Genomic DNA, 24,840 nt, shown 5'->3' on the forward strand with positions numbered 1-24,840 from the left:
ACACTGCTCATGGCATTAGTTAAGTCTGTGTTGCTGGTTGGGATTTTCACACAAAAGTGCATATATTTTTTTGCATAACAGACCAGCAGTGTTTACACTTTTCAGCGCTCAAACTATGATTTACTTAAGAATAAGCTCTTCATATGTTTAGCTGTTATAAAATAAACTATTTTAACGTCCAAAAATGTACATTCAATCAAATAACTTTATTGTCACAACACCATGAACACCAAGTGTGCAGGTGGTGAAACTATTTTGATGACAATTTTAGAATCTACACCCAATAGACAAACTTTTGATGGACATGTTGATGGAGCATGAAAAGGTGTTCACTTAATCACAGATGTTCTCATCACTGATGCTTTGTTTTACACGCGCTGTGACCCGAGCTGCTTGGAAATTCTGCATTCTTGGTGAATTAATATTCCTTCAAGATTATTTCTGTGTTCTGGGTCACTCGCAGTCATAATGAAAATAACTGGGGTTCAAATTTATGGAAATGAAAATGTGAAGAAAATGTGAAAGCATTAGGGAACAAGAAAAAAAAACATCAAGGTATTATTTTTTTTCTGTTTTCCCCCCGTTTTTTGGAAGGAGGATAAGGCTTCTTTATGAGAGGTTGGAGAGAATCCCTTTTTCGTGAGGTCAGGCTGTCAGCACATGCGCTGTAAGTCATTCGGCTGGAATGCACTCGCTGTACTCCCACAGCACTCCACACATTGGGATGTTTGTACAGGGCTGCTCCTGTACTCTCTTTCAGAAGACACACTGGACGTACACACACTGCATCCTGCCAGCAAACTGACAGTGCTCGGTAAATCTCGTTCCGCATATGCTCCGTGTGAGATACAGGTCACTACATTGTCATCCCTTCCGGATACCTATTTTGAAGCGTGCATGCACTGCATATATACATGCATACACATATCAAATATGTACATATTTATCAGCAGCCACAAAGGGAGAGCCTGGGCCGTCCTCTTCACCCTGTCCTGACAATGCTAATGATGTTCAGGACAGCAGAGGATGATGTCTGACTCTATGCCAGGCCTTGGTTGCATGCATGTGCTTGCTTTTTCTTTCTTTCTTTTCTTTTTTTTCTCTTTTTTTTTGGGGGGGGGGGGGGGGGGGTTGTGGTGGTTGGCAGGCGAATTGTGCAACCTGGTTTTTGAGGATGCTCACAGGCTCGGGCTATGGTAACTCATTACACTTTAAAGCAGGCTGGGTGACAGCATGAATCAGTCAGCATCTTCCATGCATACTGTAAGCAGGGAGCAAAATACAAAGGAGGAGGAGAAGTGAAAGAGAAAGGAGAGAGGAAATGAAGTCTGAGTACCAAGAAATAATGTGCTTTGGAAGAATTTAGCCTCGGGCATGGCGCGCTGAGCCCGTGTCGGTATCATTAGCGTATTTATAATTCAAATCTATGCCTTTAATAATTCACGCGCGCTGCTTTTCAAAGAAGGGAGCGCGAGATTATGTACAGACTGATGAAAGGAAGGAAGTTTCCCATCTCTCCTGAAAAGCAAATAAACGACCCCATCATGCAAAGCTCTCTCATCCTTCGCCTTGGAACATTTAAGTGCATATTTGCAATCATTTTGAAATCTTCAAGTCCTTTTAAAGTACGCGCAATGTTTATTTATCTTTGTATGTGTGTGATATTAATTTATTATTTTGTGATCGTATTTTAAATCTTCTTGTTGATGCATCACGCGTTTGTGATATTCAGCACCAATATCGCATGAACTGCTGTTTTTTAGGTTATGTTTGATTTTCCATCGACAATGTGGCTCCGGGGAGAGAATCCAAATAACTCGTTCTCCCCTTGTTGTCTTTGCACGGTGGTTTTCAAAGACTGATACACCACTAGGTGGTGATAGAAGGTAAAGTGATTTTGAAATTGATTGTTGCGCTGGAAAGCACAGCACATGTGAAACTGGAGCCCATGCAGCCGCAGGTTTGCAGGACTTTCGCTGGATCGGAAGAAGGAAAGTATCGCGCGGCTCAGGCACACATCCTTACGGGTCAAGCTAAGGTCAATACTTTTGAAATTAGAGTGGATTATCATATCAGCATGGGCGAAGAATATTGACATTTAAAGCTAGTTAGAAAATAATTAAATGTTTCATACAAAATGTAGGATTTTTTTTATTTATTTTTTTAAGTTAAGATAAAATATTATTACAAGTCAAATTTAATTCAAACAAATCATTGTTATTATTATAGTTATTATAGTGTAATGGTTACAGATAATAGCAGCCTACGCTACGGATGCTTAACATAATTCCGTTAATCTAAAAAAATATAAAATTATGTATTACTATGATGGCGAAGTTATGAGAATGTTTGTTATGCTACTATCGGCGTATGTTTGTAGAAATGTCGCATCTAAATCTATAAACTGACGGTCTTTTTTTTTTTTTTTAGAAGAATTCACTGAGGGTCCTAGCAGCAACGCTTTCTTAAACAAATAATAATAATAATAATTGCTTTAATCCAGAATTCATTTTAAAGGCAGGCTATTTAATATAACGGGGGATAATACAGCAATATTACAAATTAAAAATAAAATAACAAATTATAATAATTTAGGCTATGTATTTTACAAATATGAAGAAGAATGATGTTTAGAATTTGGCTCAATAACTCAAGTAGTTGTTGGTTATCACTGTGTTGCTCGATATAATTGTATATTTAAATATGATATATATCGTTTCAAAACATTTGGTAATTTTCTAGATTTATTTTCTTAGTCTATTTTAAACTATAGATAAAAAAATAATATGGATTTTTTTTTTTTTTGAAAAAAAGGAGCATGAAAAAAAAATCAAATGTAACTGCATTTAAATTGTCGGCTGCAAAGTAAATAAACTATTTTGTGCATCAAATTAGTTTGTGTTTTCTTAACTTGTGTTTCCTATAAGCGTTAAAATATGATGATGATATTGCAGAGAGATAGCCATGCAGAATTCCCTCAGTGTCATTTATGCGCAAAAGCGCTTGAATAAAATAGGGTGTATAACTGCATGGGGTTTTAGAGCTCCACGTTTAAAATCATTTTCTAGTTTCATGGGCCTGCATTTACAATCGTTAAAAATATAATAAGGTAAAGCAATTTCAATCTGTAACATTAATCTGAACGCAAAAAAATAAATAAAAATAAAATAAAAAATAAAACAAATAAGAAAGTTATTTACCATATCACTGGAGATTTTGATCTATTTACTGTAGTCACAGAAGTAGAACAGGAATATATAACTGTAAACGTAACATTATAATATAAAAGTAAAATTGAATATCCTGACGTGCAGGTATAAGGACAGTTAAACAACGAAGCAGTGAAAATGTAGTCTGTGGTAAATACATTTTCAAAGGCTCAAATGCTGGGATGCTCAGCAATTTGTTGAAATAAGGTCCATTCCCAATGCGACCCAGTGCACTGATCTGATTTTAGCACTTTTAAAAATAAAGACACTCCACCCCTAGTAACAAAACGCAGAGGATGGTGGTGCGTCATCCGTGCGCGTATCCAATGTGAACACTCGCTGGCTACTCGTGGTCATTGCGCTCTTCTTTCTCTTGCTTTATGTAGAGGTGTCGGGCTGGTAACACCCACCACGCTTCCCAGGCTCAGTCATCAGGGGTTCAGTCTCCTCAAGAGGAACCTGCTCCAATCACCAACACAATCCCAGCCGAGGCAAAGCGTGGGTCGTAAAGAGGGACCATGAGATCCGGATAGTTTTTCCTTCGCAGTGTTTGCCATGCCAGACACGAACATCCCAGTTTTTGGAAAGATTCTTCTGACTTCAGGAAGTCTTTGAAGGGTAAATTGCGTTAGACTGTCAGAGGGTTGAAGTGGAAGCAAATATTTATAGCCTGTACAGGGTAAATGTCTTTTTTCATTTGTTAAGTAGCCTATACATTCGTCAAAGTGTGTTTAGCAATACGGTCGAATTAAAAACCAAAAGTGGCTGAAAGGGGAGCGATCAAAAACTCTTCACAGGACATGCTCTATCATCTCAACGGATTACCGACAGCTCAGTCCTCTTAAACCGGATGCACAAAAGGAATTAAATCACTCGAATTGCTTCCTCGTTGGATAAGATCACAATTTGCACTTAACATCAACTGAAGCGTCATATGCTGATGGCTCAACGGGTACGTTCTCTAACAAATCCACCGCGTAAAACTTAAGTCGCAAAGTTTGCTTTTAATATATTTAATATTAAGAAGCCTAAACACACTTGTTATTTGAGTTGCCTAATGGTTTCTATCTGCTGCAGTACGAAGACCTTGCCCACTATGGTGGCGGCATGGATGGAGTTGGGGTTCCGACGTCGATGTACGGGGACCCGCACGCGCCTCGGCCCCTGCCGCAGGTTCACCATTTGAATCACGGGCCACCGCCACATGCCAACCAACACTACGGGGCCCATGCACCGCACAGCATCATGCCCAGCAGCATGGGCTCGGCTGTCAACGACGCACTTAAAAGAGACAAGGACCAAATTTATGGGTACTTTATTGCAGTCATGCTTATATGAATTCTTACTTGGCATATCTAGTTAACACAATCTTTAAACGGCGTGCTAATTTATTATACCCGCGCTTGACAGTGAAATGTATTTAGGTACTTCACTACAGTCAGTAAATTACTTTGCAAATATTATCTTAAAGGATGTGTATGTTAAGCATAGGCTATAAATGCATCGACATTTTCAAGTAGTGTGCTGTATAATTGCTATTTAAAAGAAGGCTGTTTATATTTTATTATACAAATGAAACGAAGTAACTATGAAACAATGTAACTAATGAAATGCCGTATTACTGTCATCAACGTGATTGCTCGGTTATTTCTATGGTGTTTTGATCTGTGTAATTGTTTATGTTGGTTCTTGAAGGCACCCGTTATTTCCGCTGCTGGCGCTGGTGTTTGAGAAGTGCGAGCTGGCCACATGCACACCGAGAGAGCCCGGGGTCGCTGGAGGAGACGTGTGCTCATCCGATTCATTTAACGAGGACATCGCTGTGTTTGCCAAACAGGTAACTTTTTGATTGGAAGTGTGTATTTTAACTAATAATACCGATTTTGTTACTAAATGAAATTTCGGGAGGCATGTGAAAATGTTTCCTTTTGGTTTATTTGCTGTGGGGAATATATATTTCCCCCATTGTTGTTGTTTTTCCCCCTGACAAACTTGTGGAATTTTGTACAGATTCGAGCAGAGAAGCCATTATTTTCTTCTAATCCTGAGTTGGACAATTTGGTAAGTGTGAGATGTTGTTTCGCACAGGTTTTGTTTCAGGTAAATTCGCTTCAAAGCGCTATGCGAGGATTCTTTGAGGTAAAGAAAGAAAGGAAGCTTTAGTGATTTATGAGGCCGCGTGTTATCAGAGGGCGTGGGGGTCTTTGCCCTGGGCTCCCTCGAAGCATAGTCTCTGGAGGAACCTATTTTACACTTCTGCTATTGTCATAACATTACAAAGCCAACACGATATCAGACGTGCGAAGTTTTTGATGTGAGTGTGAATTCTCGCGCGATTAGAATAACCAAAATGCATCAGGCCTATTGTCATTCCATTAATCCCTAATAGTATTATTGTTGTTTTTTAAAGTTGTTATTTTTGTTTAAATATGTCATGCATTATTTTACTCTTTCCTTAGATGATTCAATCAATACAAGTATTACGATTCCATCTTTTAGAACTCGAAAAGGTATGTTAATCATTTTATTGTAATGTGTAAATATAGCCCAATTGTTCGAATGATAAACAAATGTACCTACAAATATATTTTTTTCTTCATCAGGTGCACGAGCTATGCGACAACTTTTGCCATCGGTATATTAGCTGTTTGAAGGGCAAAATGCCCATTGACCTGGTGATTGACGAACGGGATGGGTGCAAGTCCGACTTCGACGACCTCTCGGGATCCTCGACAAATCTGGCAGATCACGTGAGTTTTTAATTGGCTTTCTATGACATCATAAAACAAGGCAATCAAATAGTGGAGCTGTTTGCGTTTTTTACAGCACAGTCAATTTATGAAGGAACATTAGGGAAGTTTCCAACAAAGGAAAGACTGAAAGTGCCATTTATTTTGTATCGTGTAATCTTACCTGGTGAAGTTTATTGAACGAGTTGAAATTCTGCAATTCCCTATTATTATTATTTTTTCTCCACAATGCATTTTAGTCATAAATACAGATAAAGCAAGAAGAGTAATTACTTACAGTAGTTACATATGCTAATTTATTTAAACAACATTATCTACATCCATTTATCTTTGCTCTAATGTGAATCATTAAGACATTGCCTCAGGATATATCTTCTTTTCGAAGAGGTATGATGATGATGATCATATTGATGAAGCCCGTCATGTTGGGTGCAGGTGTTGTTGAGGGTCAGGGTTTTCCCCCCACTGTCCACCCCTCCGTTAGCCCTAATGATCAACGTTACATTTGCACGTGAATGCGCTATTGTCTTTGAACTGATTGGATTGTTATTGTCAAGCAGGAGGGGAGTCTTTTTTTTTACTCAGGGACCAACGGTGTGTTCTTTACAGTTGTGCTTCCTATTATCAACGCACCACCCCGTCACAGGAACAAAACCACAGAATTAAGTTTGTTCCATGTCAAAATGGCAAGGAGAGGATATAATCATATTAAACACACAGAGAAAAACAGCCATTTAGGGATTTTAACCAACGTTTTTTTTTTTTATTATATTGAAGTTTCTATCATGTAAAACAGTAGATGACTTTCCCCATCCTCACGATTCCTGTAAATAGACCCAGACCGCAGATGGTGGGGTCTAACCATCATACCTTCTCTCAGTCAGCTGAAATATATTTGATGAATATGTACCTTTGTACACTTGGCGATAACTGTAATCTTTTATTGATGCTCCTGTAATGTCTTATCGATTTACAAGTGTGCAGCGTGACACAAAACAATTTGAATTAGGTGATGAAAGGAGACAGTGGCCTTCTGAAACGTTATTAACAGCACACACACACACACACACACACACACACACACACACACACACACACACACACACACACACACACACATAAACACACAAAACCCACAGACTGCTTTTGTACGTCCTAATGAGAAAACAGTGAAGGGTCTTATTCACACAGCTTTATTGTTGTAGGAGCTTATTTTGGCCTTTCTTAGAGCTCTTTAGCTGATCACCATCAGGCAAACAGCTGACGCTAAGGGCCTGAAGAGGAACGGCTGCTGTTTGCCTTCATGTCGAGCCCGTCCAAGTGCTTTATTCCCTGTTCTGGATAAAAAGGGGACGCCGCTGGTTCCTTGTGAGCATTTACGGTCAGACATCAGGAGAAGCAGTTACTCTTTACGTGGTTCCATTGGACTCGTGTTCCTATATTGTTTGAAACACACGTTTCAGTCGTCTCTAATTTGGTCGTAGCACAGACATGGTAACTAGGCGCTTAAAAAACTGCTGTTTTAATAAAAAAAGTAGCAGGTATATGTAGTGTTACTAATGTGGCCTTCTTTTTTCACCCTTCGATCTTTGGATGTTCCTGAACCTCAGAATCCAGCCTCCTGGAGAGACATGGACGACGCTCACTCTACTCCCTCAGTCGGCACCCCAGGACCGTCCAGCGGGGGACATGCCTCTCAGAGCGGAGACAACAGCAGTGAACTAGGTAGGAAAACCTGTCAGTTTTACTTTTACGTCATAATGTGCTATGTTAAAAAGACTCAGCTGTCATCTTAATTCATGTTCCACGCTTTGAATCGTTTTTTAAGAGGTTGGATTTTAATTTGTTACACTGAAATACACTGGGAAAAAAGGGAACCCAAAAGTGGTAACATCTCAGTCAAAAATAGTATTAAACATTGCTGAATCACCCTGGTTTATACAAACAAAACTCAATTTTAATGGGTTGAAATAGCTCTATTAGATAGCTATTGAAGGTTACCACATGTTTTGCAGTGTATATTGTACTTTAATTACAACCTCTATGGTACTTTGCAGAATTTCTATTCATACTGTGTTAATGTGTGTGGCTGCAAACCGCATTTACTAATCAAAGTCATGTGTCATTGTTCGTGTCATTATTGCAATGGTTCACTGAGCTGGTTTTACGATTTAACTGTGGACACAATACGTGTTTAATGTTCTTGAAAGGTTAAGGGTCTAATTTAATTTGCATGTCACTCTCTTTTTCTTTGTTTATATGGTGATCTGCCACTTTATATGTACAATCCCATAGAGCTGTTTTATTTTTATTTTGTATTTATTTGTATTAGACTGTTGTTGTTTTTTTGTTTTTTGAATTGCTTCCGTGAAAATAGCTTTCAGGGTTTCTCACCTCCTTTTAACCATCAGGCATCAGTGGCCTGACCATTATGCAGTACAATAGCAGGATGTTCTGCAAGACAAGAGAAACCAGAACTGAAAGTCAGAAGCCAGACTGTAATTCTGACAAATCAGCCTTAGTGTGACAATATGAAAGCTCTAATTTAAAATGTTTGGCATTGCAGCAACGCCAGTAGTCTTTCTGCAATGCAACTCTGTATAAAAGAGAGAAAAGCATTGGGTGGCGGTATTTTTCCCCACACAGAGCTTTTTTTAAACAACAGTGGGGGGACATCCAAGACCCACGGCCTTTTGACCCCAGAGAGCATGCATTGAAGAAGGGGAAGAGGAATGACCCCTGCCGGCCTGAAGGACAGAGCACTTCAAATACTAGTCACAATAGAGGGGTGATATCTGGGGTGATCAGAGGCTGAAGTTGGGTTAGGATCAGGGACATCTACCTGCTGCTCCTCCAGGAGCCACTTTGGATCAGTGTTCCTCCCTTTATCATTCAAGAGATCGGTAAAGCAAACACCTTTTTCCATTACAAGTGAATGGGGGGTCTTACGTCAGTCACCCAACTCGAGTCCAAAGGATTACTGGGCCTCTTCAAAGCACCTGTCTCTTGTAGGGGGTTTCCTTTGTTTTTTGCACATCAGTAGAAGTTGCTCCTGTTGAGAAACCTTCACGTTAGGTCCGAAGAAGTGCCCTGAGTGTTCCTTTGGCTACAGTCCGAATGTTTTTCAAGAACGGCTGACTTACCTCAGTGGGTTTGCAATGGTTGGTGAGGGGTTTTCCACAGCTATCCTAAAGATGTGCGTGTTGGTGGGAATGCAGAGCCTAGGAATGTCCATCACAAAGGCCGAAAGAGAACAAAGGGAAGCTGCAGGACATTCCAGGCCAGTTGCTACCTCTAAGGCCGCTGAAAGACACAGGCTGAGACAGGATGTTTACATCTATATCTGAACCCTCAATGGAGGTTAAATCCCAGCATGAAGTGTAGTGGACCAACAACAAGTGTCAAGAGCCGATGCCTCCGCGTTTTTGTAGTTGTCAATACCACCCGACTGTGGTCCAATCCCATGTTCCTCCAGATCATATCATGGCCATGGGGGACAAGAGGATAAGAGCATCTAATCAATATGCTTTAAGCGAAACGATTAGCGAGAACAAAATCATCTGCGTTCGTCCAGTAATTATCCAGTCTGTTGCGTCCAGTAGTCAGAATTATGGCCCCTTTGGAGAAGTATAGTTCGTGATAGATTGAGGTCATGGTGAGCTCATTAAGCAAGCAAACTGGATTTATTCTGTGATGCGTGCGGGGTGGCAGTCATCAGACCCGGCTAGTTTGCGCCGGGCCCCTTTGTCTCCGGGACATTCATCTATCTCCAGTTCATCTAATTATCAGCATCAGAACAACGCTGAGCGTTTTAGCTTTTGGACCTTGTCATCTCTCGGATGCTGAAGGTACCGTGATGTGACACGGCTGCCGTCAGGGTCGGCTTGAAGGATGTGGGAAAACCGGTTTAAAAATGAAACTTAGTCTTGATGTGTTTTATATGCATATGCTCTTCATATCTCCCTTCAGAAGTTTTGCTTTATATGTACAAGTGAAAGTGAAATAAAAAAATCATGCTGTAGATTGAAGCTAGAAGCCTCTTATCCATGTCTTAGGGTGCTGTTTTTCTCTAAACAGCCCGAGGGCTTACTCCAGCCTTCCTCCAGGCTGCTCTGGCCCCCCTCTGCGCTGCGCGTGCAGACTCTGGGGCCGGGGAGTGAGGTAGGGCTCAGGGAGCTGCAGAGAGCAGCAGCCTTTAAAGAGAGTGCAGTCACACAGGCTGCATGGGCCAAGTTGCCAGGGAACAGTCAGAAGCGATTAGCGTCGGGTTGGATCAGCCCTGCGGCCTTCGTTTTCTGGAACAGGAGGAGAGAGGCTCGAGGAGGGGTGGGGTGTGGGGGGTGGTGGGTGTTTGAGTCTTCCTTAGATGTAAGGATTTCACCCAGCTCTCTTTATCTATCGTTTTCCCCTTTTCTTTTCTATTCTTTTTTTTCTGATTCTATTTTACCTATTATTGTCTAACATTCATTTGCTTTTCATATTTCCAGAATGTTACTTTGATAAAACACTTAAAATTCCCCTATTTTTTAATTTTCTTTTTCTTAAGATAAAATTAATTTTATCTTATTCTATTTTTATTTTTTATCCTTTTTCCTCAGTCATTGGTTGTTATACTTTCAGAATAAGTTACTCTTATATGTATTATCGTTCTTTCCAGCTGTAGCCTTTTTAATATTTTATTTTTTATAACCTAATCTTTCTTTTTTTCTAAATTTAATTTATATTTGTAAATTTCACTATTTTCATTTTCTCTTATCTTTTCATATATTACTTTTTGTTTCTATTCATTCTAACACGTTTTTGATATTTGATTTTCATAAAGATTAAAATCGGCATTTCTTTTTTTATGTCTCATTGTATAGTTTTAAATAAAGTTTAAAAGTTTAAAAGTTTTTTTTTTCTTTTTTAAATAAAAAATATGACTTTTTTTAAGTCTCTCTGGTGTTTTTGGTATTTGATTTTCATATACTAAAAATCTCCCCTCTTTTCTTTTTTCTTAATTGCTCCAAATATTAAGTTTGCTAACCTTTTTGATATTTTATTTTCATGAACACACACACACACACACACACACACACACACACACACACACACACACACACACACACACACACACACACACACACACACACACACACACACACACACAATGCACAAACACACTAAAAACCTCACATTTTCTTTTCTCTTTTTTTTCTCACTTTTACTTTTCTTCCAAGGCCTACCATATTAGTTTCTAATACTTTTTTCTTCATATTCACATTGATACTCTTAACTCTCTGTGACTTAAGACTTAAGACTGTGGCCAACATGCAAACTCCTGAAAGCATAATGAGAAGGAACAGCAGTCTGTGTTGTGTAGACAGACAGTGTGAGACCACTGCCCTGCCCTTGACTTGCATTTTTATTACGGCATCAGTCAGCCTGAAGTCCATCTACCACCCCCCTTCTTATATTCAAATGTCATTATTCATTATCTGAAATATTAATGTATGAATATGGCGCATACAGTCGCCTTTGATTGATGCATCCCCAAAAACAAGGAGACACAGCAGGGCCAATCTTAAGAAAAGTAGGGTTCCTGTCCCGCCTCCGGGGAGGAGTCCCTCAGATACATTATTCACACACCCTCCGGGCAGGCTTTCAAGGCATCTCTACCCTCAGGGCAAGAAAAATAAGCATGACTGTTAAAAGTAAATCATCTTGCCTGATGCACAGTTAATGGAAGAGGGAAAGAGGGATGGAAAGAAAGAGAGAAAGGAGAGTGGGGAGGAGGACAAGACGGAAACCTTAGTTTAAAAGCGGCCTCCTGCCTGGCTCTGATCTTAAACTAGATTGGATGGTAATGGAATGAAAGCAAGCTTGATGTTATCAGAGAGCTCACAGTTCAGAAAGCATTGTTTGTTGAGCATCAATTGAGCTTACATTATGTGCCTCATTCACGTCATGTTGGAATTACTGTAATTATCAGTTTCCGCTATAGTAAAAAAGTGCAGTAACACTTTATTTTAGTGTCCCTGTTACACATTTTACATGTAGTTACTATAGTAATAACAACAACCATTTATTCATAGTTATGTAACTAACCCTAAACCAAGCCCTAACCCTAATTACATAGTAAGTACATGTGGTTACTATTACTTAGTACTTCATTGTATAATTACACTGTAACAAGGACACCTTAAAATAAAGTGCCACCAAGAGCACTCATGTATCACCAAACTCTGAAAGAGTCAAGTTGGAAACTATGATTTTTTTTTTTTGCATTTGACATCATGTAAAACAAATAAAAATAGCAGCCATCTCAATAGTTAACCACTTCAGCTCTGCAGCATATTTTGAATAATTATGACACATGCAAATTTAGACAACGAATTTGGGGCGCAGAGCTCAAGTGGTTAAAAGTAGTTGAGTCATTTCATCACATTTGATTTGATTTGCCATTCTGTTATAGCCAGTTTTCTTTGATCTGAAAAATTTATTTATATACATATTTGAATTAATGAAATATTATTTATGTTTAATAGTTAATACTATATAATAATATATAATATAAATATTAATAATGTTTAATATTTACTATATTAAAGGGGGCATAACACACACACACACACACACAGTTTCTGCCAGTCTCATGTTAATCTTGAGTACCTAGAGTAGTATTGCATTTTTCATATGTCTGAAAAGTCTTTAGTTTTATCATATTTATAATAGACAGATACGCTGTACCAATTATTTCTGAACTTTCGATTCAGGATTGTGGTGTTGACATTATATGCACTTACCGATTGCCAACAAAACACAGACATCTGATGCAGTTTCACTCACCGCCTGCGGATTCGACTCGTGATCGGAAACAAACGAACACACTTGCAGAACTCCATTGCTGCATCCACTGTTTCCTTAACACTGGGTTATTTTGGAAGTTGAACAAGGCTGTTTCCCTCACAACCATAAATACACTTATTTAGTGACATTGTTGATTTCGTGGTCTAAAAACAAAATGACCACGATGTCTAACGTGACCCGAACGAAGCTCGTTGTTGACGCTCTTGCTCTCTCTCTGGGGTGCGTTTCCCAAAAAACATCGTTAGCCAACTTTGGTCGCAAGTTCCGTCATTCTCAGCATAGTTCAACCAGTCTATGTTTCCCGAAACCATCGATCCAACGAACATTCGCAAACAGCAACGCAAACTTATGTGGTTGCAATGACAGCTCTCGACCTGTGGCTAGAAGCATAGTTTTTTGTTTGCATGACATGTGGACTTAATAAATCCTTATCTTGAGCAAAATAAGCAAGACATTCAGTAAAATCTATATCTTTTATTTTGAATACATGCAAATGTCATTTATGTATTTTAGTTTGTCAAGAGATTTAAAGCTCATTTTTTTGAAGAGTGCGGAAATGCGGAAATGCTCTAGTATGTAAGAACAAACCTATTTGAATCTGGAAATAAAGCAAAATGACTGAGACAAATAGGAATTAGTCCTCAGATGCCATGTCCATAATTTTTATTCAAAAATCTAGCATGAATTCGATCTTAAACTAATTCATTAAAAGCAGCTATTACTCCACCACCTGCGTGCCTTTAACCAATGTGATTGAATAACCGATTTGCGACAATACGGTTTCGGGAAACAGTTGTGACCAGCTTCAACGATGCAACGATGAAATGTGTTCCAGAAATAATCCGTCATGCGTCCAACTCGTTGTTTTTTCTTAAATTTTGGCCACATTTATCACGAGAATCCAACTCTTTAACCGTGCAAATAAGTTAGAATGCATGAAATAGCATTAGATACCCCCCCCCCCCCCCCCACAATATTCACGCAATTAACAGGCAGTTTAATTGCTCCAATAGTAGTACATTGTGCTAAGAACGCTGTGGTCAAAGGTTCAATTCCCAGAGAATGCATAAACTTCAGAGAATAACTACAATAGCTGTGCACGTGTGTATGCGTGGCCACCAGCTAAACATAGTCACGTCTTGCAGTGTGGCTACTGTAAATTACCAGTTTAGCTTCGTATGCACTGTCCCTGCACTGTAAACCTAACTAACATAAATTCTGAAGTCGAATACTGCTCGCTCAACAACCACTAACGGCCGTTGCTTTATTTATGTTTTTCCCATGTTTTTCGACTTTATTTTGAGTGCTAATGCAGATCAGATATTCTCTTTGCAGTGCCAAGTCTCCATTCCCCATTCAAGCATGGAGCCTGGACATTCATTACCCCTTGTCAAAGACAGAACTCACATTGAATTAATAGCACTGGGGTTGGTGCAGAGCTTTCCTCGAGATCTCTGACATTGAGACAGCGAGAGAGAGCGGGAGAAATCTCGGTCTGTTGATTAGCGTTCCCTCTCACTGCATGGATACTCCTGCTCGCCGCGGCCCTTGTGTTACTGTTGCTAATCAAAACAAGCCCCCCTGCGTGGCTCTTTCACATCGCGTTTGTGAGTGGCACTGGTGATCGGTCTGAATAAACAACTGAAGGTGATGTTTTATCTCATTAAAGTGACTTTCTTCTTTTGCTTTTTCTCTCTCGCCCCGCTTTCATGCTGTTGTTTATCAGGAGATGGCTTGGATAACAGCTTGGCATCTCCGGGAACTGGGGACGAGGACGACCAGGACAAGAAACGGCAAAAGAAGAGAGGGATCTTTCCTAAAGTGGCGACCAACATCATGCGGGCGTGGCTCTTCCAGCATCTTACGGTAAGGCCCGCTCAGGTCTCCCGGTCGGAAGTCGGGAGTCTGGGTAAAATGAGCCAGGTTGTTTGACGTGTCTCTTGGCGAATTAGTTCAATTCCACCATTCTCAGCTCAGCGGCCTGCATCCAAACTGCATTAAAACTAGCAGGGTGTGTTATTATCTGTCTCTCGGCCCTCCCATCCATTTCGCTTGTCAAAACCGAGGGTCGTGTTCGCCTCGGGGTGAGTACGTTTCAGCAAAACTTACCGGTTTGGGGCTGATTTGTGGCATTCTCAACCCTCTTGAATCACTGCACATTTTCACTGGTCCACCTCCTTAAATTCCCACAATTCTCTTGCGTCTTCCTGTTTTCCATTCTCTTTCAGAATTCCTGCACTTTCTAAGGGCTACACAGGTCCTGTACACATAGTAATCCTTTCCCTTTTACCCACCTTTAGAGTTTAGAGATAAAAAAGGAGAGCCTAATTGAATTATCCTCTCTCTGTTCCCAGCTCCTTTTCAGAGCAATTTGTGAAGCAAAAGTGTTTCCCATTGCAGGATGTGTCCTCTGACAAAAAAAAAGTGTTAGAGGGGACTTTGGCCTCTGAATGGCCTCCATTGCAACACCCAGGCGATCATGCATTCATTTGGGGTCGGGGCTGAATGAAAGCTGCAGGATTACGTTTTGTCGGGTTCTACTTTGAGCCAGTGTGCGGCGTTTGAGGTGGGGGGGCTCTTACATATGGTCTAAGCCTCCATCTTTTGTGACCTATTCAGAGGTCCACGATAAAGACCCCCTGTGCTGCCAATCTTAAAGAAAGGTGGAACATTAAGATTCAGTGGAACATTACAGTTATAACTGTTAGTTTCACTGGAGCAAGATAGAGACATCTCCTTTGGCATGCAAATGGGACGAGGAGGGGGGTTCTTAGTAGACATAAGTGCAATTCGTGCAAATATGAGAGATTCTTTGAAAACAAGCTCGTCGGCTAGCTTCACGTAGGTTCCTCGCTAAACTTTTAGCGAACAGTCACAGCGCAACCTGCCGAGAGCTTTTTGATAAGAGTTTAAAGACGGATCCCAGAGCCCAGCTCGCATTCGGCCGTCACTGGGTTGTGTAGAAAGGGGGCAGGGCTTACAGTCATTCATCAACACAATGACAGCTAGCAAGCCAGGAGGTGAGCAGGGAAATCTCCGTCAGTGTGTGTGAGAGAGAGAGCGAGACGTGGAACAGGTCTCATCCCTCACCAGTGACCACGGGAGGTGAGGCCATGACAGTGCCAAAATTGGTGCACACCCACGACCCTGGACTGTCTATACATTCACCGCTGCCTGCCATCTGCTGCCCTCCCTCTGCACTCACAGTGAGAGCAAGAAGATCAGGGGCCAGGGGCCACCGCGGGGCCACCAAGGGCCAAGCCCTATTCAACCCTAAACAAAACTCTCCATTGTCTCTCTTTCACACCCACTCGATCATTTGTCAAGTAATGTCAAATAATGTCAAACAAAACCACGAGCGCTCAGCCAATAAGACGCAGGGAAATTCTCCAACTCAGGGCTGCACATGGGAAGCCTATCATACATAATGATGTAATTTCCTCAAAGAGTCATATGGGATCCACGTTTTTGCCCGCAGTCTCACATTTGAAGCTGAAAGTCATTAGTCATTTAAACAGATTGGTTTTTAAGAAAAAGTAAGGTCATTTTGGTTTGCTTTATTAATGGAGACTGCAGTGAGAAATACACGACTCTAAAAAATGAAGACATTTACATGTTCCATTCGTTATTACTTCACGGATCATCAGACAGCAATATTAATAACTACAGAGGTTTCTCACACATTAATCTAATTTGTCTTGTTGTTTCTGTCATGCAGCACCCTTACCCATCTGAAGAGCAGAAGAAGCAGCTAGCACAGGACACAGGCCTCACCATCTTACAAGTGAATAACTGGTGAGTAACCTTTGACCTTTGACTTTTGACTTGCCAGATTGACCTCTCAGCACTTTTGAAGTCAGGGTTGGGGATCTCTGTAACATTTCCATTTCAAGTCCGGTGATCCTGATTTCTCACACTATTATTAGACGGTGTTCAAAGCCCCTATGAGACAATTAAAAGTAAGAATAGGAGCATGATGAGGTTTGCCGAGGGTCTCCGAGGGGCTTTTAGAAAAGTTGTCAAACGTTATGTTAGGATTTCGGAATGCTGTTCGGTCACTGGAGTTCTCCTTAATGTTTGTTCAGGAACCATCTTGTTTGTAAAAGATGTTATTGGATTACACTAATGTGATACTCAGTTTGAGAATGTTAAAATGATGTGCATACATGATATGTAGGATTACAGACTGCATCTTTATTATTTATTTTTATTTTTATTTGGGGGGGGGGTAGCATATGTCCACACTAATGCAAACAAAACTAGACCATTTTGATATCTATAATAACTGCCAATAGACGTCAAAAGATTTTTTATTTCCCTTTTTCATGACTTTATTAAAATTCTGTATGCATTTAAACTGCATGACTTCTATACTTCAAATTATTAACTTGAATTAACCATACTTTCATAATAACATTTTCATTTTGAATAGCATACACTACTTCAATCAACACTATTCTTAAGCAATTTATTTTTCGTTTTCTCTTCCATGAGATTTGAAAAGACTTTTGACTTTACTCGAATTTTTGTTAGTTAATTTCTTACTTCAAAATGAGGTTTTTCCTCTACCATGATAAAAATGTGTAATATTAAAATACTAAAATTTAAATATTTTAACCATAACTATAATGTACCACACAAACAGTGATATAAATATCAAAAAAAAAATCTTAGTTGTTTTAGTATTTAGTAATAAAGTCATAAAGAAAATTGTTTTTTTAAGAAAGTCATGCTGAATATTAAGTATAATTATTCTTTGGTAACACTTTATTTTACAGTGTCTTTATTACATATGTTGCCTATACTTACCATAGTCATAACAGTAAATTATGCATAATCACATGTAACAAACCCTAAAACCAAACCCTAATCCTTCCCTAACCCTATAGTAAGTACATGTAATTACTAAATATTAATTAGTACTTAACTATATAATTACACTGTTACACTGACACTTTAAAATAAAGTTTAACCCATTATTTTTCATACTGTATAAAAGTGTAAGATTTGTACCATACACTAACATATGTTTACCACTAGCAAATAAGGTGTTCACAAACATTTGGCTAAGACTCATTGTCTATGAGTAATTCCTTCCCCCAGTGCATGTCAGGGGCATTTCCTACCTCTCTGTTACGGGCTGCTGAAGCATATTAGTGTCTGAAAAGCAGTTAGACTAATCATACCCCGAGGCTGCCAGGCCAATGCTATATCAATTGAATATTTATTGAGCAATGACCCCTTTACTTGATTCACTAATATATTGCAGCAAGAAGCGCAATTAAAGCAAGTCTTAAAAACAGAGATTAACTTTAGAGTGCTGACGAAAGGGAAAATATACCACAAATCAAATAAATCTATTTGTTTTTATTGTCGGCAACTATAAAATTCGCCATTAAACGGAAAGTTTCTCAAACCTAATTTGTACAAGGTGTTAAATTCTCTTTATTAAGAAAACCTCCGCTTGTTTACATTATAAATTAGAGAATTTCTTTGGTCTGGCGCTTAAACAGTGCATTAGCTTTTTTGTGGACTCCTGACAGGTCCATTAACCCAAAGGCCCAGGAGAAATCGCACTGCATTAAGGGATATTTTGCAGTAAATCATAGCAAAGAGCTCACAGTAGTAAAAGTCCTGAGTGTTTAAATAAGAGTAAAATATACTGTGTGCGGTCAGTGATATAAATAGATTTAGTAAATGTCTTCTCTTTGACAGGTTTATCAATGCTCGACGAAGAATCGTGCAGCCCATGATTGATCAGTCTAACAGAGCAGGTAAAGTGCAGGTTTATTTTATTCCATCTTTACTATCACCATATAAGCAGTGTGTGAATATATCACAAACATATATACTGTGTCTGTGTGTGTTTAGTAAGTCAAGGAACCGCTTACAGCCCTGATGGTCAGCCTATGGGTGGCTTTGTGCTAGATGGCCAACAACACATGGGTCTTCGGCCTGGCGGTAAGCTGCACTTTGATAATAACTGCACTTTTAGTGCTGTTATAAAAAACCTTCCTGTACATTTGCATGTGTTTTATTGTCTTTTTCATTTTGTTTCTCTACCTCATAGGTCCCATGGGAGGCATGGGTATGAACATGGGTATGGATGGACAGTGGCACTACATGTAAACGCCTCCCTGCTTCCCAAACCATGAACGTAAGGAGACGCTTTGGTACTTAGAACATCCCCTCTCTTTCTCTTTTCACTCGGCGTGCGAAATCTGATTATGGTGGCAATTCTCTCTCCGTCGACCCCCCCCTCACACGCACGCGCTCGCGCACCTTCCTTCCCCGGCTCCATCTTCGCTGCCTGTCTCTGACAGTCCACAAATCAAGACGTATCGCTCGCCGCGGGCGGCCTGGCATGGAGAATTTTATTTAATACCCACACTGTGCTGCCCAATGAGCCCCTCCATAATGACACTTACCTTGATTAATAGAGCTCTTTATATGTAAATAGGCACCGCATCCAGTTCTCCAATCGTGCCAACACAGCCCTTTCCTCTCAAATAACAACCTCAGCCTCTGCTAATGAAGGGAGAGGAGAGGGGAGGTGAGCGGAGGTTAACACCCCCTACCGAAGCCACAGACACATAGAGATATCATGAGCTCCGGCTTGCAGGAGCCAGATACACGCAGACTAAATAATTTCCAGACTATTTAATCCTACCTTTTTTTTATTGAATTATCATCGAGTCGTTACTGTAATTGCGTCATTTAGAGGAATGTTTCCCCGTCCTTAATTCGTTCTGGTTAAACACCATATGCTGGTGGATCGTTGGGATCATTATGAAGATCTGTTTTCCTGCATAAAGCGGATAGAGACACATTTATGATCTAAGAGGCAGGTGTGTGTTTATTTTAAAAGAATATTCAGAGCTGTACATGTTAAGTTTAATTGAGAGCATTTGTGGTGTGATTTTTATTACCACAAAAAAAAAAAAAACGATTTATCCTGATTTATGATTTCGGATGGAAAAATAGCGGTTATAAACATTTTTCTGTTATTGCTTGTGTATTATTTGAGATGTAAAGCTGATTAAATACACTGTGAAAAATGATATGATCAATAATTAATGGCAACATGTGTTTTTCCATTACACTGCTGGGTTAAAAACAACCCAAGTTGGGTTGAACATGGAAAACCCAGCAATTGGGTTGTTTTAACCCAGTGAATGGGTTGTTTTAACACAGCCGTTGGTTTAAATGTTTGCTTAAAACAACCCAATCGCTGGGTTCAAACAACCCAATTGCTGGGTTTGTCCATTTTCAACCCAACTTGGGATGTTTTTATCCCATCATTTGTTAGTGTACTTTAACTCATCAAAATGATCAATTTCATTTTTAAGTTGGTTTAACTAAGCAAGATTTAAAAATAAGGTTTAAATTTGCAATAAGGTTTTATTTGTTAAAATTAGCTAATGTATTGACTAACATGAACTAACAATGAGCAATACATTTGTTACAGCTTTGTTAATGCTAGTTAATAAAAATACATAGCTGTTCATAGTTCGTTCTTGTTAGTTCACAGTGCATTAACTAATGGTAACAAATATATTTGATTTGAATAACTAAAATCAATAAATGCTGTAGAAGTATTGTTAATTCTTAGTTCATGTTAACTAATGAAGTTAACTAATGAAAGCGTATTGTATAGTGTTGTGACTTGTACAGCGATTATAATTCAAAATGTAAGGTAGCAACTGTGAACATTTGTTTTTAAGTTGAATAAATGTTTGACATTGTGTAGTCGTTTTTATGGGGTTTTATACAGTACATTGTATAATTGGAAATTACCTCACTTCCATTTTTTCACGCTAAAATCATGTTAACTTGCATATTGTTTACATCTTGTGGCACTGAACATATGATGAAAATGTCATTTTAAAGTGTACGCACTGGCTCCGTTCACTTCCATTAAGGGTTCCTCAATGAAATCCTGATTTGATGTGTTGAGTGTGGATGTGGGTGAACAAATCTCTCAATATTGTTTTATACCCTTTGTTCTAGGTTTTGATGGTGGCCTCAGGAATAGTCCCAGCGCTGGCCAGAGGCATGAGGAGTCACGTCATCATATTCGTCCTCACCTGAACACACCCCTCTCCGGTCACCTCGTCTTTTCACGAGACCTCCCAAATCTCCCACGGAACCCCTCATCATCTGGCCATCAGATCTCCAGCCAAAGGACCTTCCAAAGGAGCACCACCTTAACAAAAACAGACTTGAAGCATTTGTGCCAAAAGAGAGACTTCTGAAAAGACAATTGGAGATCTTTCCTTTTTAAATTATTTATTTATTCTTGTTATACGTTAAAGAAGCACGGGGACCACACCATTTGTGCACTTTTGCTCAACCGTAGAGTGGCCGCCCCAGACACGAATATTCCTCCTCACGCACAAGTGCACACGTTCATATTAAATGTGGAATATAGTAAAAGATGCTGAAAGCCCTGAAGATCTGAAATGTGAGTGTATGATGAGTTTTGTTGGTTTTTTCTCTAGGGAAATTTTCAAAGTTTGGGTTTGCGTCATTGATTAGATTTAGACCTTTGCATTTATGATTCCTCAAAGTTTGAGGGAAATGAAACCACTTGAAGGGATCACATATCTGACACAAATTCCAGTATCAGAAACCACAAAGTCTTCCCCACATGAAGTGTTTTGAAAAGCATCACCTGAGGAAATGAGTTGTGCATTTATTTGTTGAATTGGTGAGCAAAAGTGCTCTCATAAGGCTAAGTGCGCCTGGAGGAGTTTTTAAACCACTAGAGATGTTCCATTGTACATAATTATGTAAATGTTATTTGTAAAACACATCATTGTCAAATAGGCATTCAGTCGAGATCCTTTAAAAATGAAGATGGGACATCGTTGTACATTTTGGGTCCGTTCTCGCTCTTGCTTTTCTCTATGGAAAAAGTCGATTATATGTTTGTGGGTGTACTGATAAGTTTGATCGATCCTCCCGCTCTGTCAATTTTTCCTTTTAGGAGTCTTTTAAAGCAGTACAGTATTTCTACACAGTCAAAAGTCGAATTCTTGTAATAAATGCTTCATTTTCAAAATGTTAAATCTCTCGCTTTGAATGTTGCCGTGTTATTTCATGAGTTGAATCCATATTGATGTGACGTGCAGTTTAAAATTGGTTTAGAAATTAGGCTACTATACATATATTTTTATTTTGCTAATCAAACGCAACTGTGCTGCAATTTATTTAAGTAATCGTTAAAAGGACAAAAGAAAGGAGACGCAAACGAAACTGGCCGTTATAAAAATCGGTAACACTTTATTTTAGTGTCTTGATATGTAATTAGCTACTATAGCAATAAATATAAAGTGTGCATAATTACATGGCGGAAAAAAACCTATAGAACATGTAGCCTAGTTTATTATTGCTACTCAGTATATGAATTACACGGATATTTTAAAATAAAATTTTAAACGTGCATATATCAAACAACCATAACCGAGATGACTACAAACTAACTGAAAATATAACTGCATAGGCTACACTGAAACAGGCATCAGAAAGTGTAATAAATTATAATTTGATAACCGCTATACTTCCCAAAATCATCTAAGAATGTGTTCAGAGGTCTTTTGTAAAAAATGTTTGAGGCAATCTGTGAAGAAATAAATCACATTAATTCAATATTTCCAAATCAGGCGACCGGACGGCGTGTAATTTTTCAGAAACACAAACCCCGCGCGCTTCTTCATCTCCAGCATCTCTGAAACGCAATTTCGCTGTGACATTTTCAAATGGTTTTCCTCATGCTGTTTGATATCTTAGCTAAGACTGCTCCCGCGGACGTTTCTTTGCTTATTTCGACCTCCAGTTTGTGTTTCTCTAGCCTGCAGTACTAGTGAGAAAACGCTGTAGTTTGGTGGTCATTTATCAATGTCAGCGGCGTAACGATCTCACTGCAGTATTGATGAGGAGAATTACGCCGCTGGAGGAGAAGCCACAGGCACAACACAATACCTGCAATAACGCCCTGGCGTTTCATCTCATTCCTTTCGATAATGGAATTATTTTAATAAGACCTTCCAATCCGTTTTGTTTCTCGTTCTTTTCATTTATTTATTTATTTTTACTTTTTATTTGACTTCTGAACAGCTATGGCCAGCTATGTTTGAAAAAAGCCTATAGTTTTACTGCACACTTCGTTTAAGAGGACATAAAATAAAGGTATTTCTGTGTTACGAAGAAACAAGGACGAGCTGTGACTGTTTACATTTTGCGACTGGGTAGCCATAGCCTATAAAATGAGTTTAACCTCATATTTTCTATTAAACACGACGTTATTTATTTTTATATATATATAGCCTATACATGAAATAATAATGATAATATATAAATAACATACAAATAGGCCTAGCTAAATAATATAGGCCTATTTAGGTGCATTTAAAAAATGTTCCGTAAGGAAAACTGAATTCCAACTTAGGCAATCTGGCAAAATATTCTTTATTATTAAATTATGCGTTTCTATAACATAAAATCACACATTCACACAAGTTTAAAGCTGTATTATTATCTCGAGCACAGCCCGTGTGTATACAGATAACTCAAATGCTGAGTGCGTATCTTTGTCAGAGATAAATTCGTTGTGAAAGCTGCCGGAAACAAGAGCACAGCTTAATGAAATATGGATCATCCTTCCCACACTGAGAAACATCACGTAAAAATATACACCATAAAATAGAGCAAAAACAATCCACTCCATGATATATTTATTTACTGCTCAGCCGCGTAAAAGGAGACGCCTATGGGAAGCAGTCGTGGCTTTTATTCATTTCCATGATATGAATTCTTGACATCAACAATTACATTTTCACTCGTTAAAATGTTAATTCTTGATACCAGGAATTACATTTCCACTAGTAAATATGTAAATTCTTGATAACGGCTTGCCATAGACGCCGTTCTATTATAAACTGTGTGTGAAAGTCTGTTGTGAAGCGCTCATAAAAATACAAAACGCGAGCTACAATAGGCCTAATTAATAAATAATTAAATAAATTAAGATATAAAATAATAATAATAATAATAATAATAATAATAATAATAATAATAATAATAATAATAATAATAATAAAACGTTATGCTTTTAACAATTCTTCATTTGTGACCCTGGACCACAAAACCAGTCATTAAGGGTCAATTGTTTGAGATTTATAGGAAAGCTGAATAAATAAGCTTTCCATTATGGTTTGTCAAAATAGGATAGTATTTGGCCAAGATTCAGCTATTGAAAATCTGGAATCTGAAAAAAACAAACAAAACAAAACCTAAGTGTTACGAAAATTACCTTTAAAGTTGTCCAAATGAAGTCCTTAGCAACACATAGCCTACATAATTATTAATAATAATAATACATTTTTTATATATTTACGGTAGGAAATTTACATAATTTTAATATTTTCATGGAACATGATCTTTACTTAATATCCAAATGATTTTTGGCATAAAAGAAAAATCAATAATTTTGATCCATAGAATGATTGTTGGCTATTGCCACAAACATATCCATGTGAATTATTACTGGTTTTGTGGTCCAGGGTCACATTTATGTCATTAGACCATAATATTTTATTCTCCTTTATTTTGGCACACAGATTTGTGGGGAATTTTCTTGGGTTTTTTTCTCTGACCAGCTTCCTACCAATTTAGATCCATGTCTTGCTGTAAAACAATTAATTGAAGTGAATCTTATGACTTAAATAAAAGCGATAACTCTAATAGCATGCATCATGCCATAAAGTAGGCTAATCACAACTGGTGCAACTAGGTGCAATAACTTCTTAAACCATGAAATCACAGTCCATTACTGAATTATTGCAATTATGATTTTATGAATCAGCCTGTCATGGCAGTAGCAATTCTGTTCAGCCCTCCTCGTTTCTACAATATAGCTTAGATCTCACTTGGCCAAGGACTCGTCCAAACCCACTGAATCCAACTTGTCAAACACAATTTCTATTGTGTATATCTCCTCTCGCTGTATTTCTAGAGTGGTCGTGTTGAGA

At 38.7% G+C, this 24,840-nt stretch overlaps 1 protein-coding gene across 2 annotated transcripts; it reads left to right on the plus strand.

Annotated features, from left to right (window-relative positions):
- The first annotated feature begins 1,869 nt into the window (after positions 1-1,869).
- On the plus strand, positions 1,870-21,885 carry meis2b (Meis homeobox 2b). Of its 2 annotated transcripts, XM_067417233.1 has the most exons (14): positions 1,870-2,038; positions 3,596-4,161; positions 4,287-4,519; positions 4,905-5,046; positions 5,220-5,270; positions 5,669-5,719; positions 5,813-5,959; positions 7,570-7,684; positions 14,535-14,674; positions 16,527-16,603; positions 18,524-18,582; positions 18,680-18,769; positions 18,879-18,965; positions 20,819-21,885. In XM_067417233.1, exons 2-13 carry the CDS (start codon positions 4,144-4,146, stop codon positions 18,935-18,937), a joined length of 1,182 nt encoding a protein of 393 aa, XP_067273334.1. In that variant the 5' UTR covers positions 1,870-2,038; positions 3,596-4,143; the 3' UTR covers positions 18,938-18,965; positions 20,819-21,885. The 2 variants fall into 2 exon arrangements, with proteins under 2 accessions (XP_067273334.1, XP_067273335.1); XM_067417234.1 differs by lacking the exon at positions 1,870-2,038 and having other exon boundaries at positions 3,336-4,161.
- Positions 21,886-24,840: the final 2,955 nt, after the last annotated feature.

The sequence above is a fragment of the Pseudorasbora parva genome, chromosome 15 (assembly GCF_024679245.1).
Source record: "Pseudorasbora parva isolate DD20220531a chromosome 15, ASM2467924v1, whole genome shotgun sequence".
Taxonomy (NCBI): Eukaryota; Metazoa; Chordata; class Actinopteri; order Cypriniformes; family Gobionidae; genus Pseudorasbora; species Pseudorasbora parva.

Bases quoted from the DNA above. Each gene is read 5' to 3' on its own strand.
- meis2b (XM_067417233.1), top strand. The intron at 4,520-4,904 runs GTACTTTATTGC...TGGTTCTTGAAG, and splicing joins GACAAGGACCAAATTTATGG to GCACCCGTTATTTCCGCTGC. The intron at 7,685-14,534 runs GTAGGAAAACCT...GTTGTTTATCAG, and splicing joins AGACAACAGCAGTGAACTAG to GAGATGGCTTGGATAACAGC.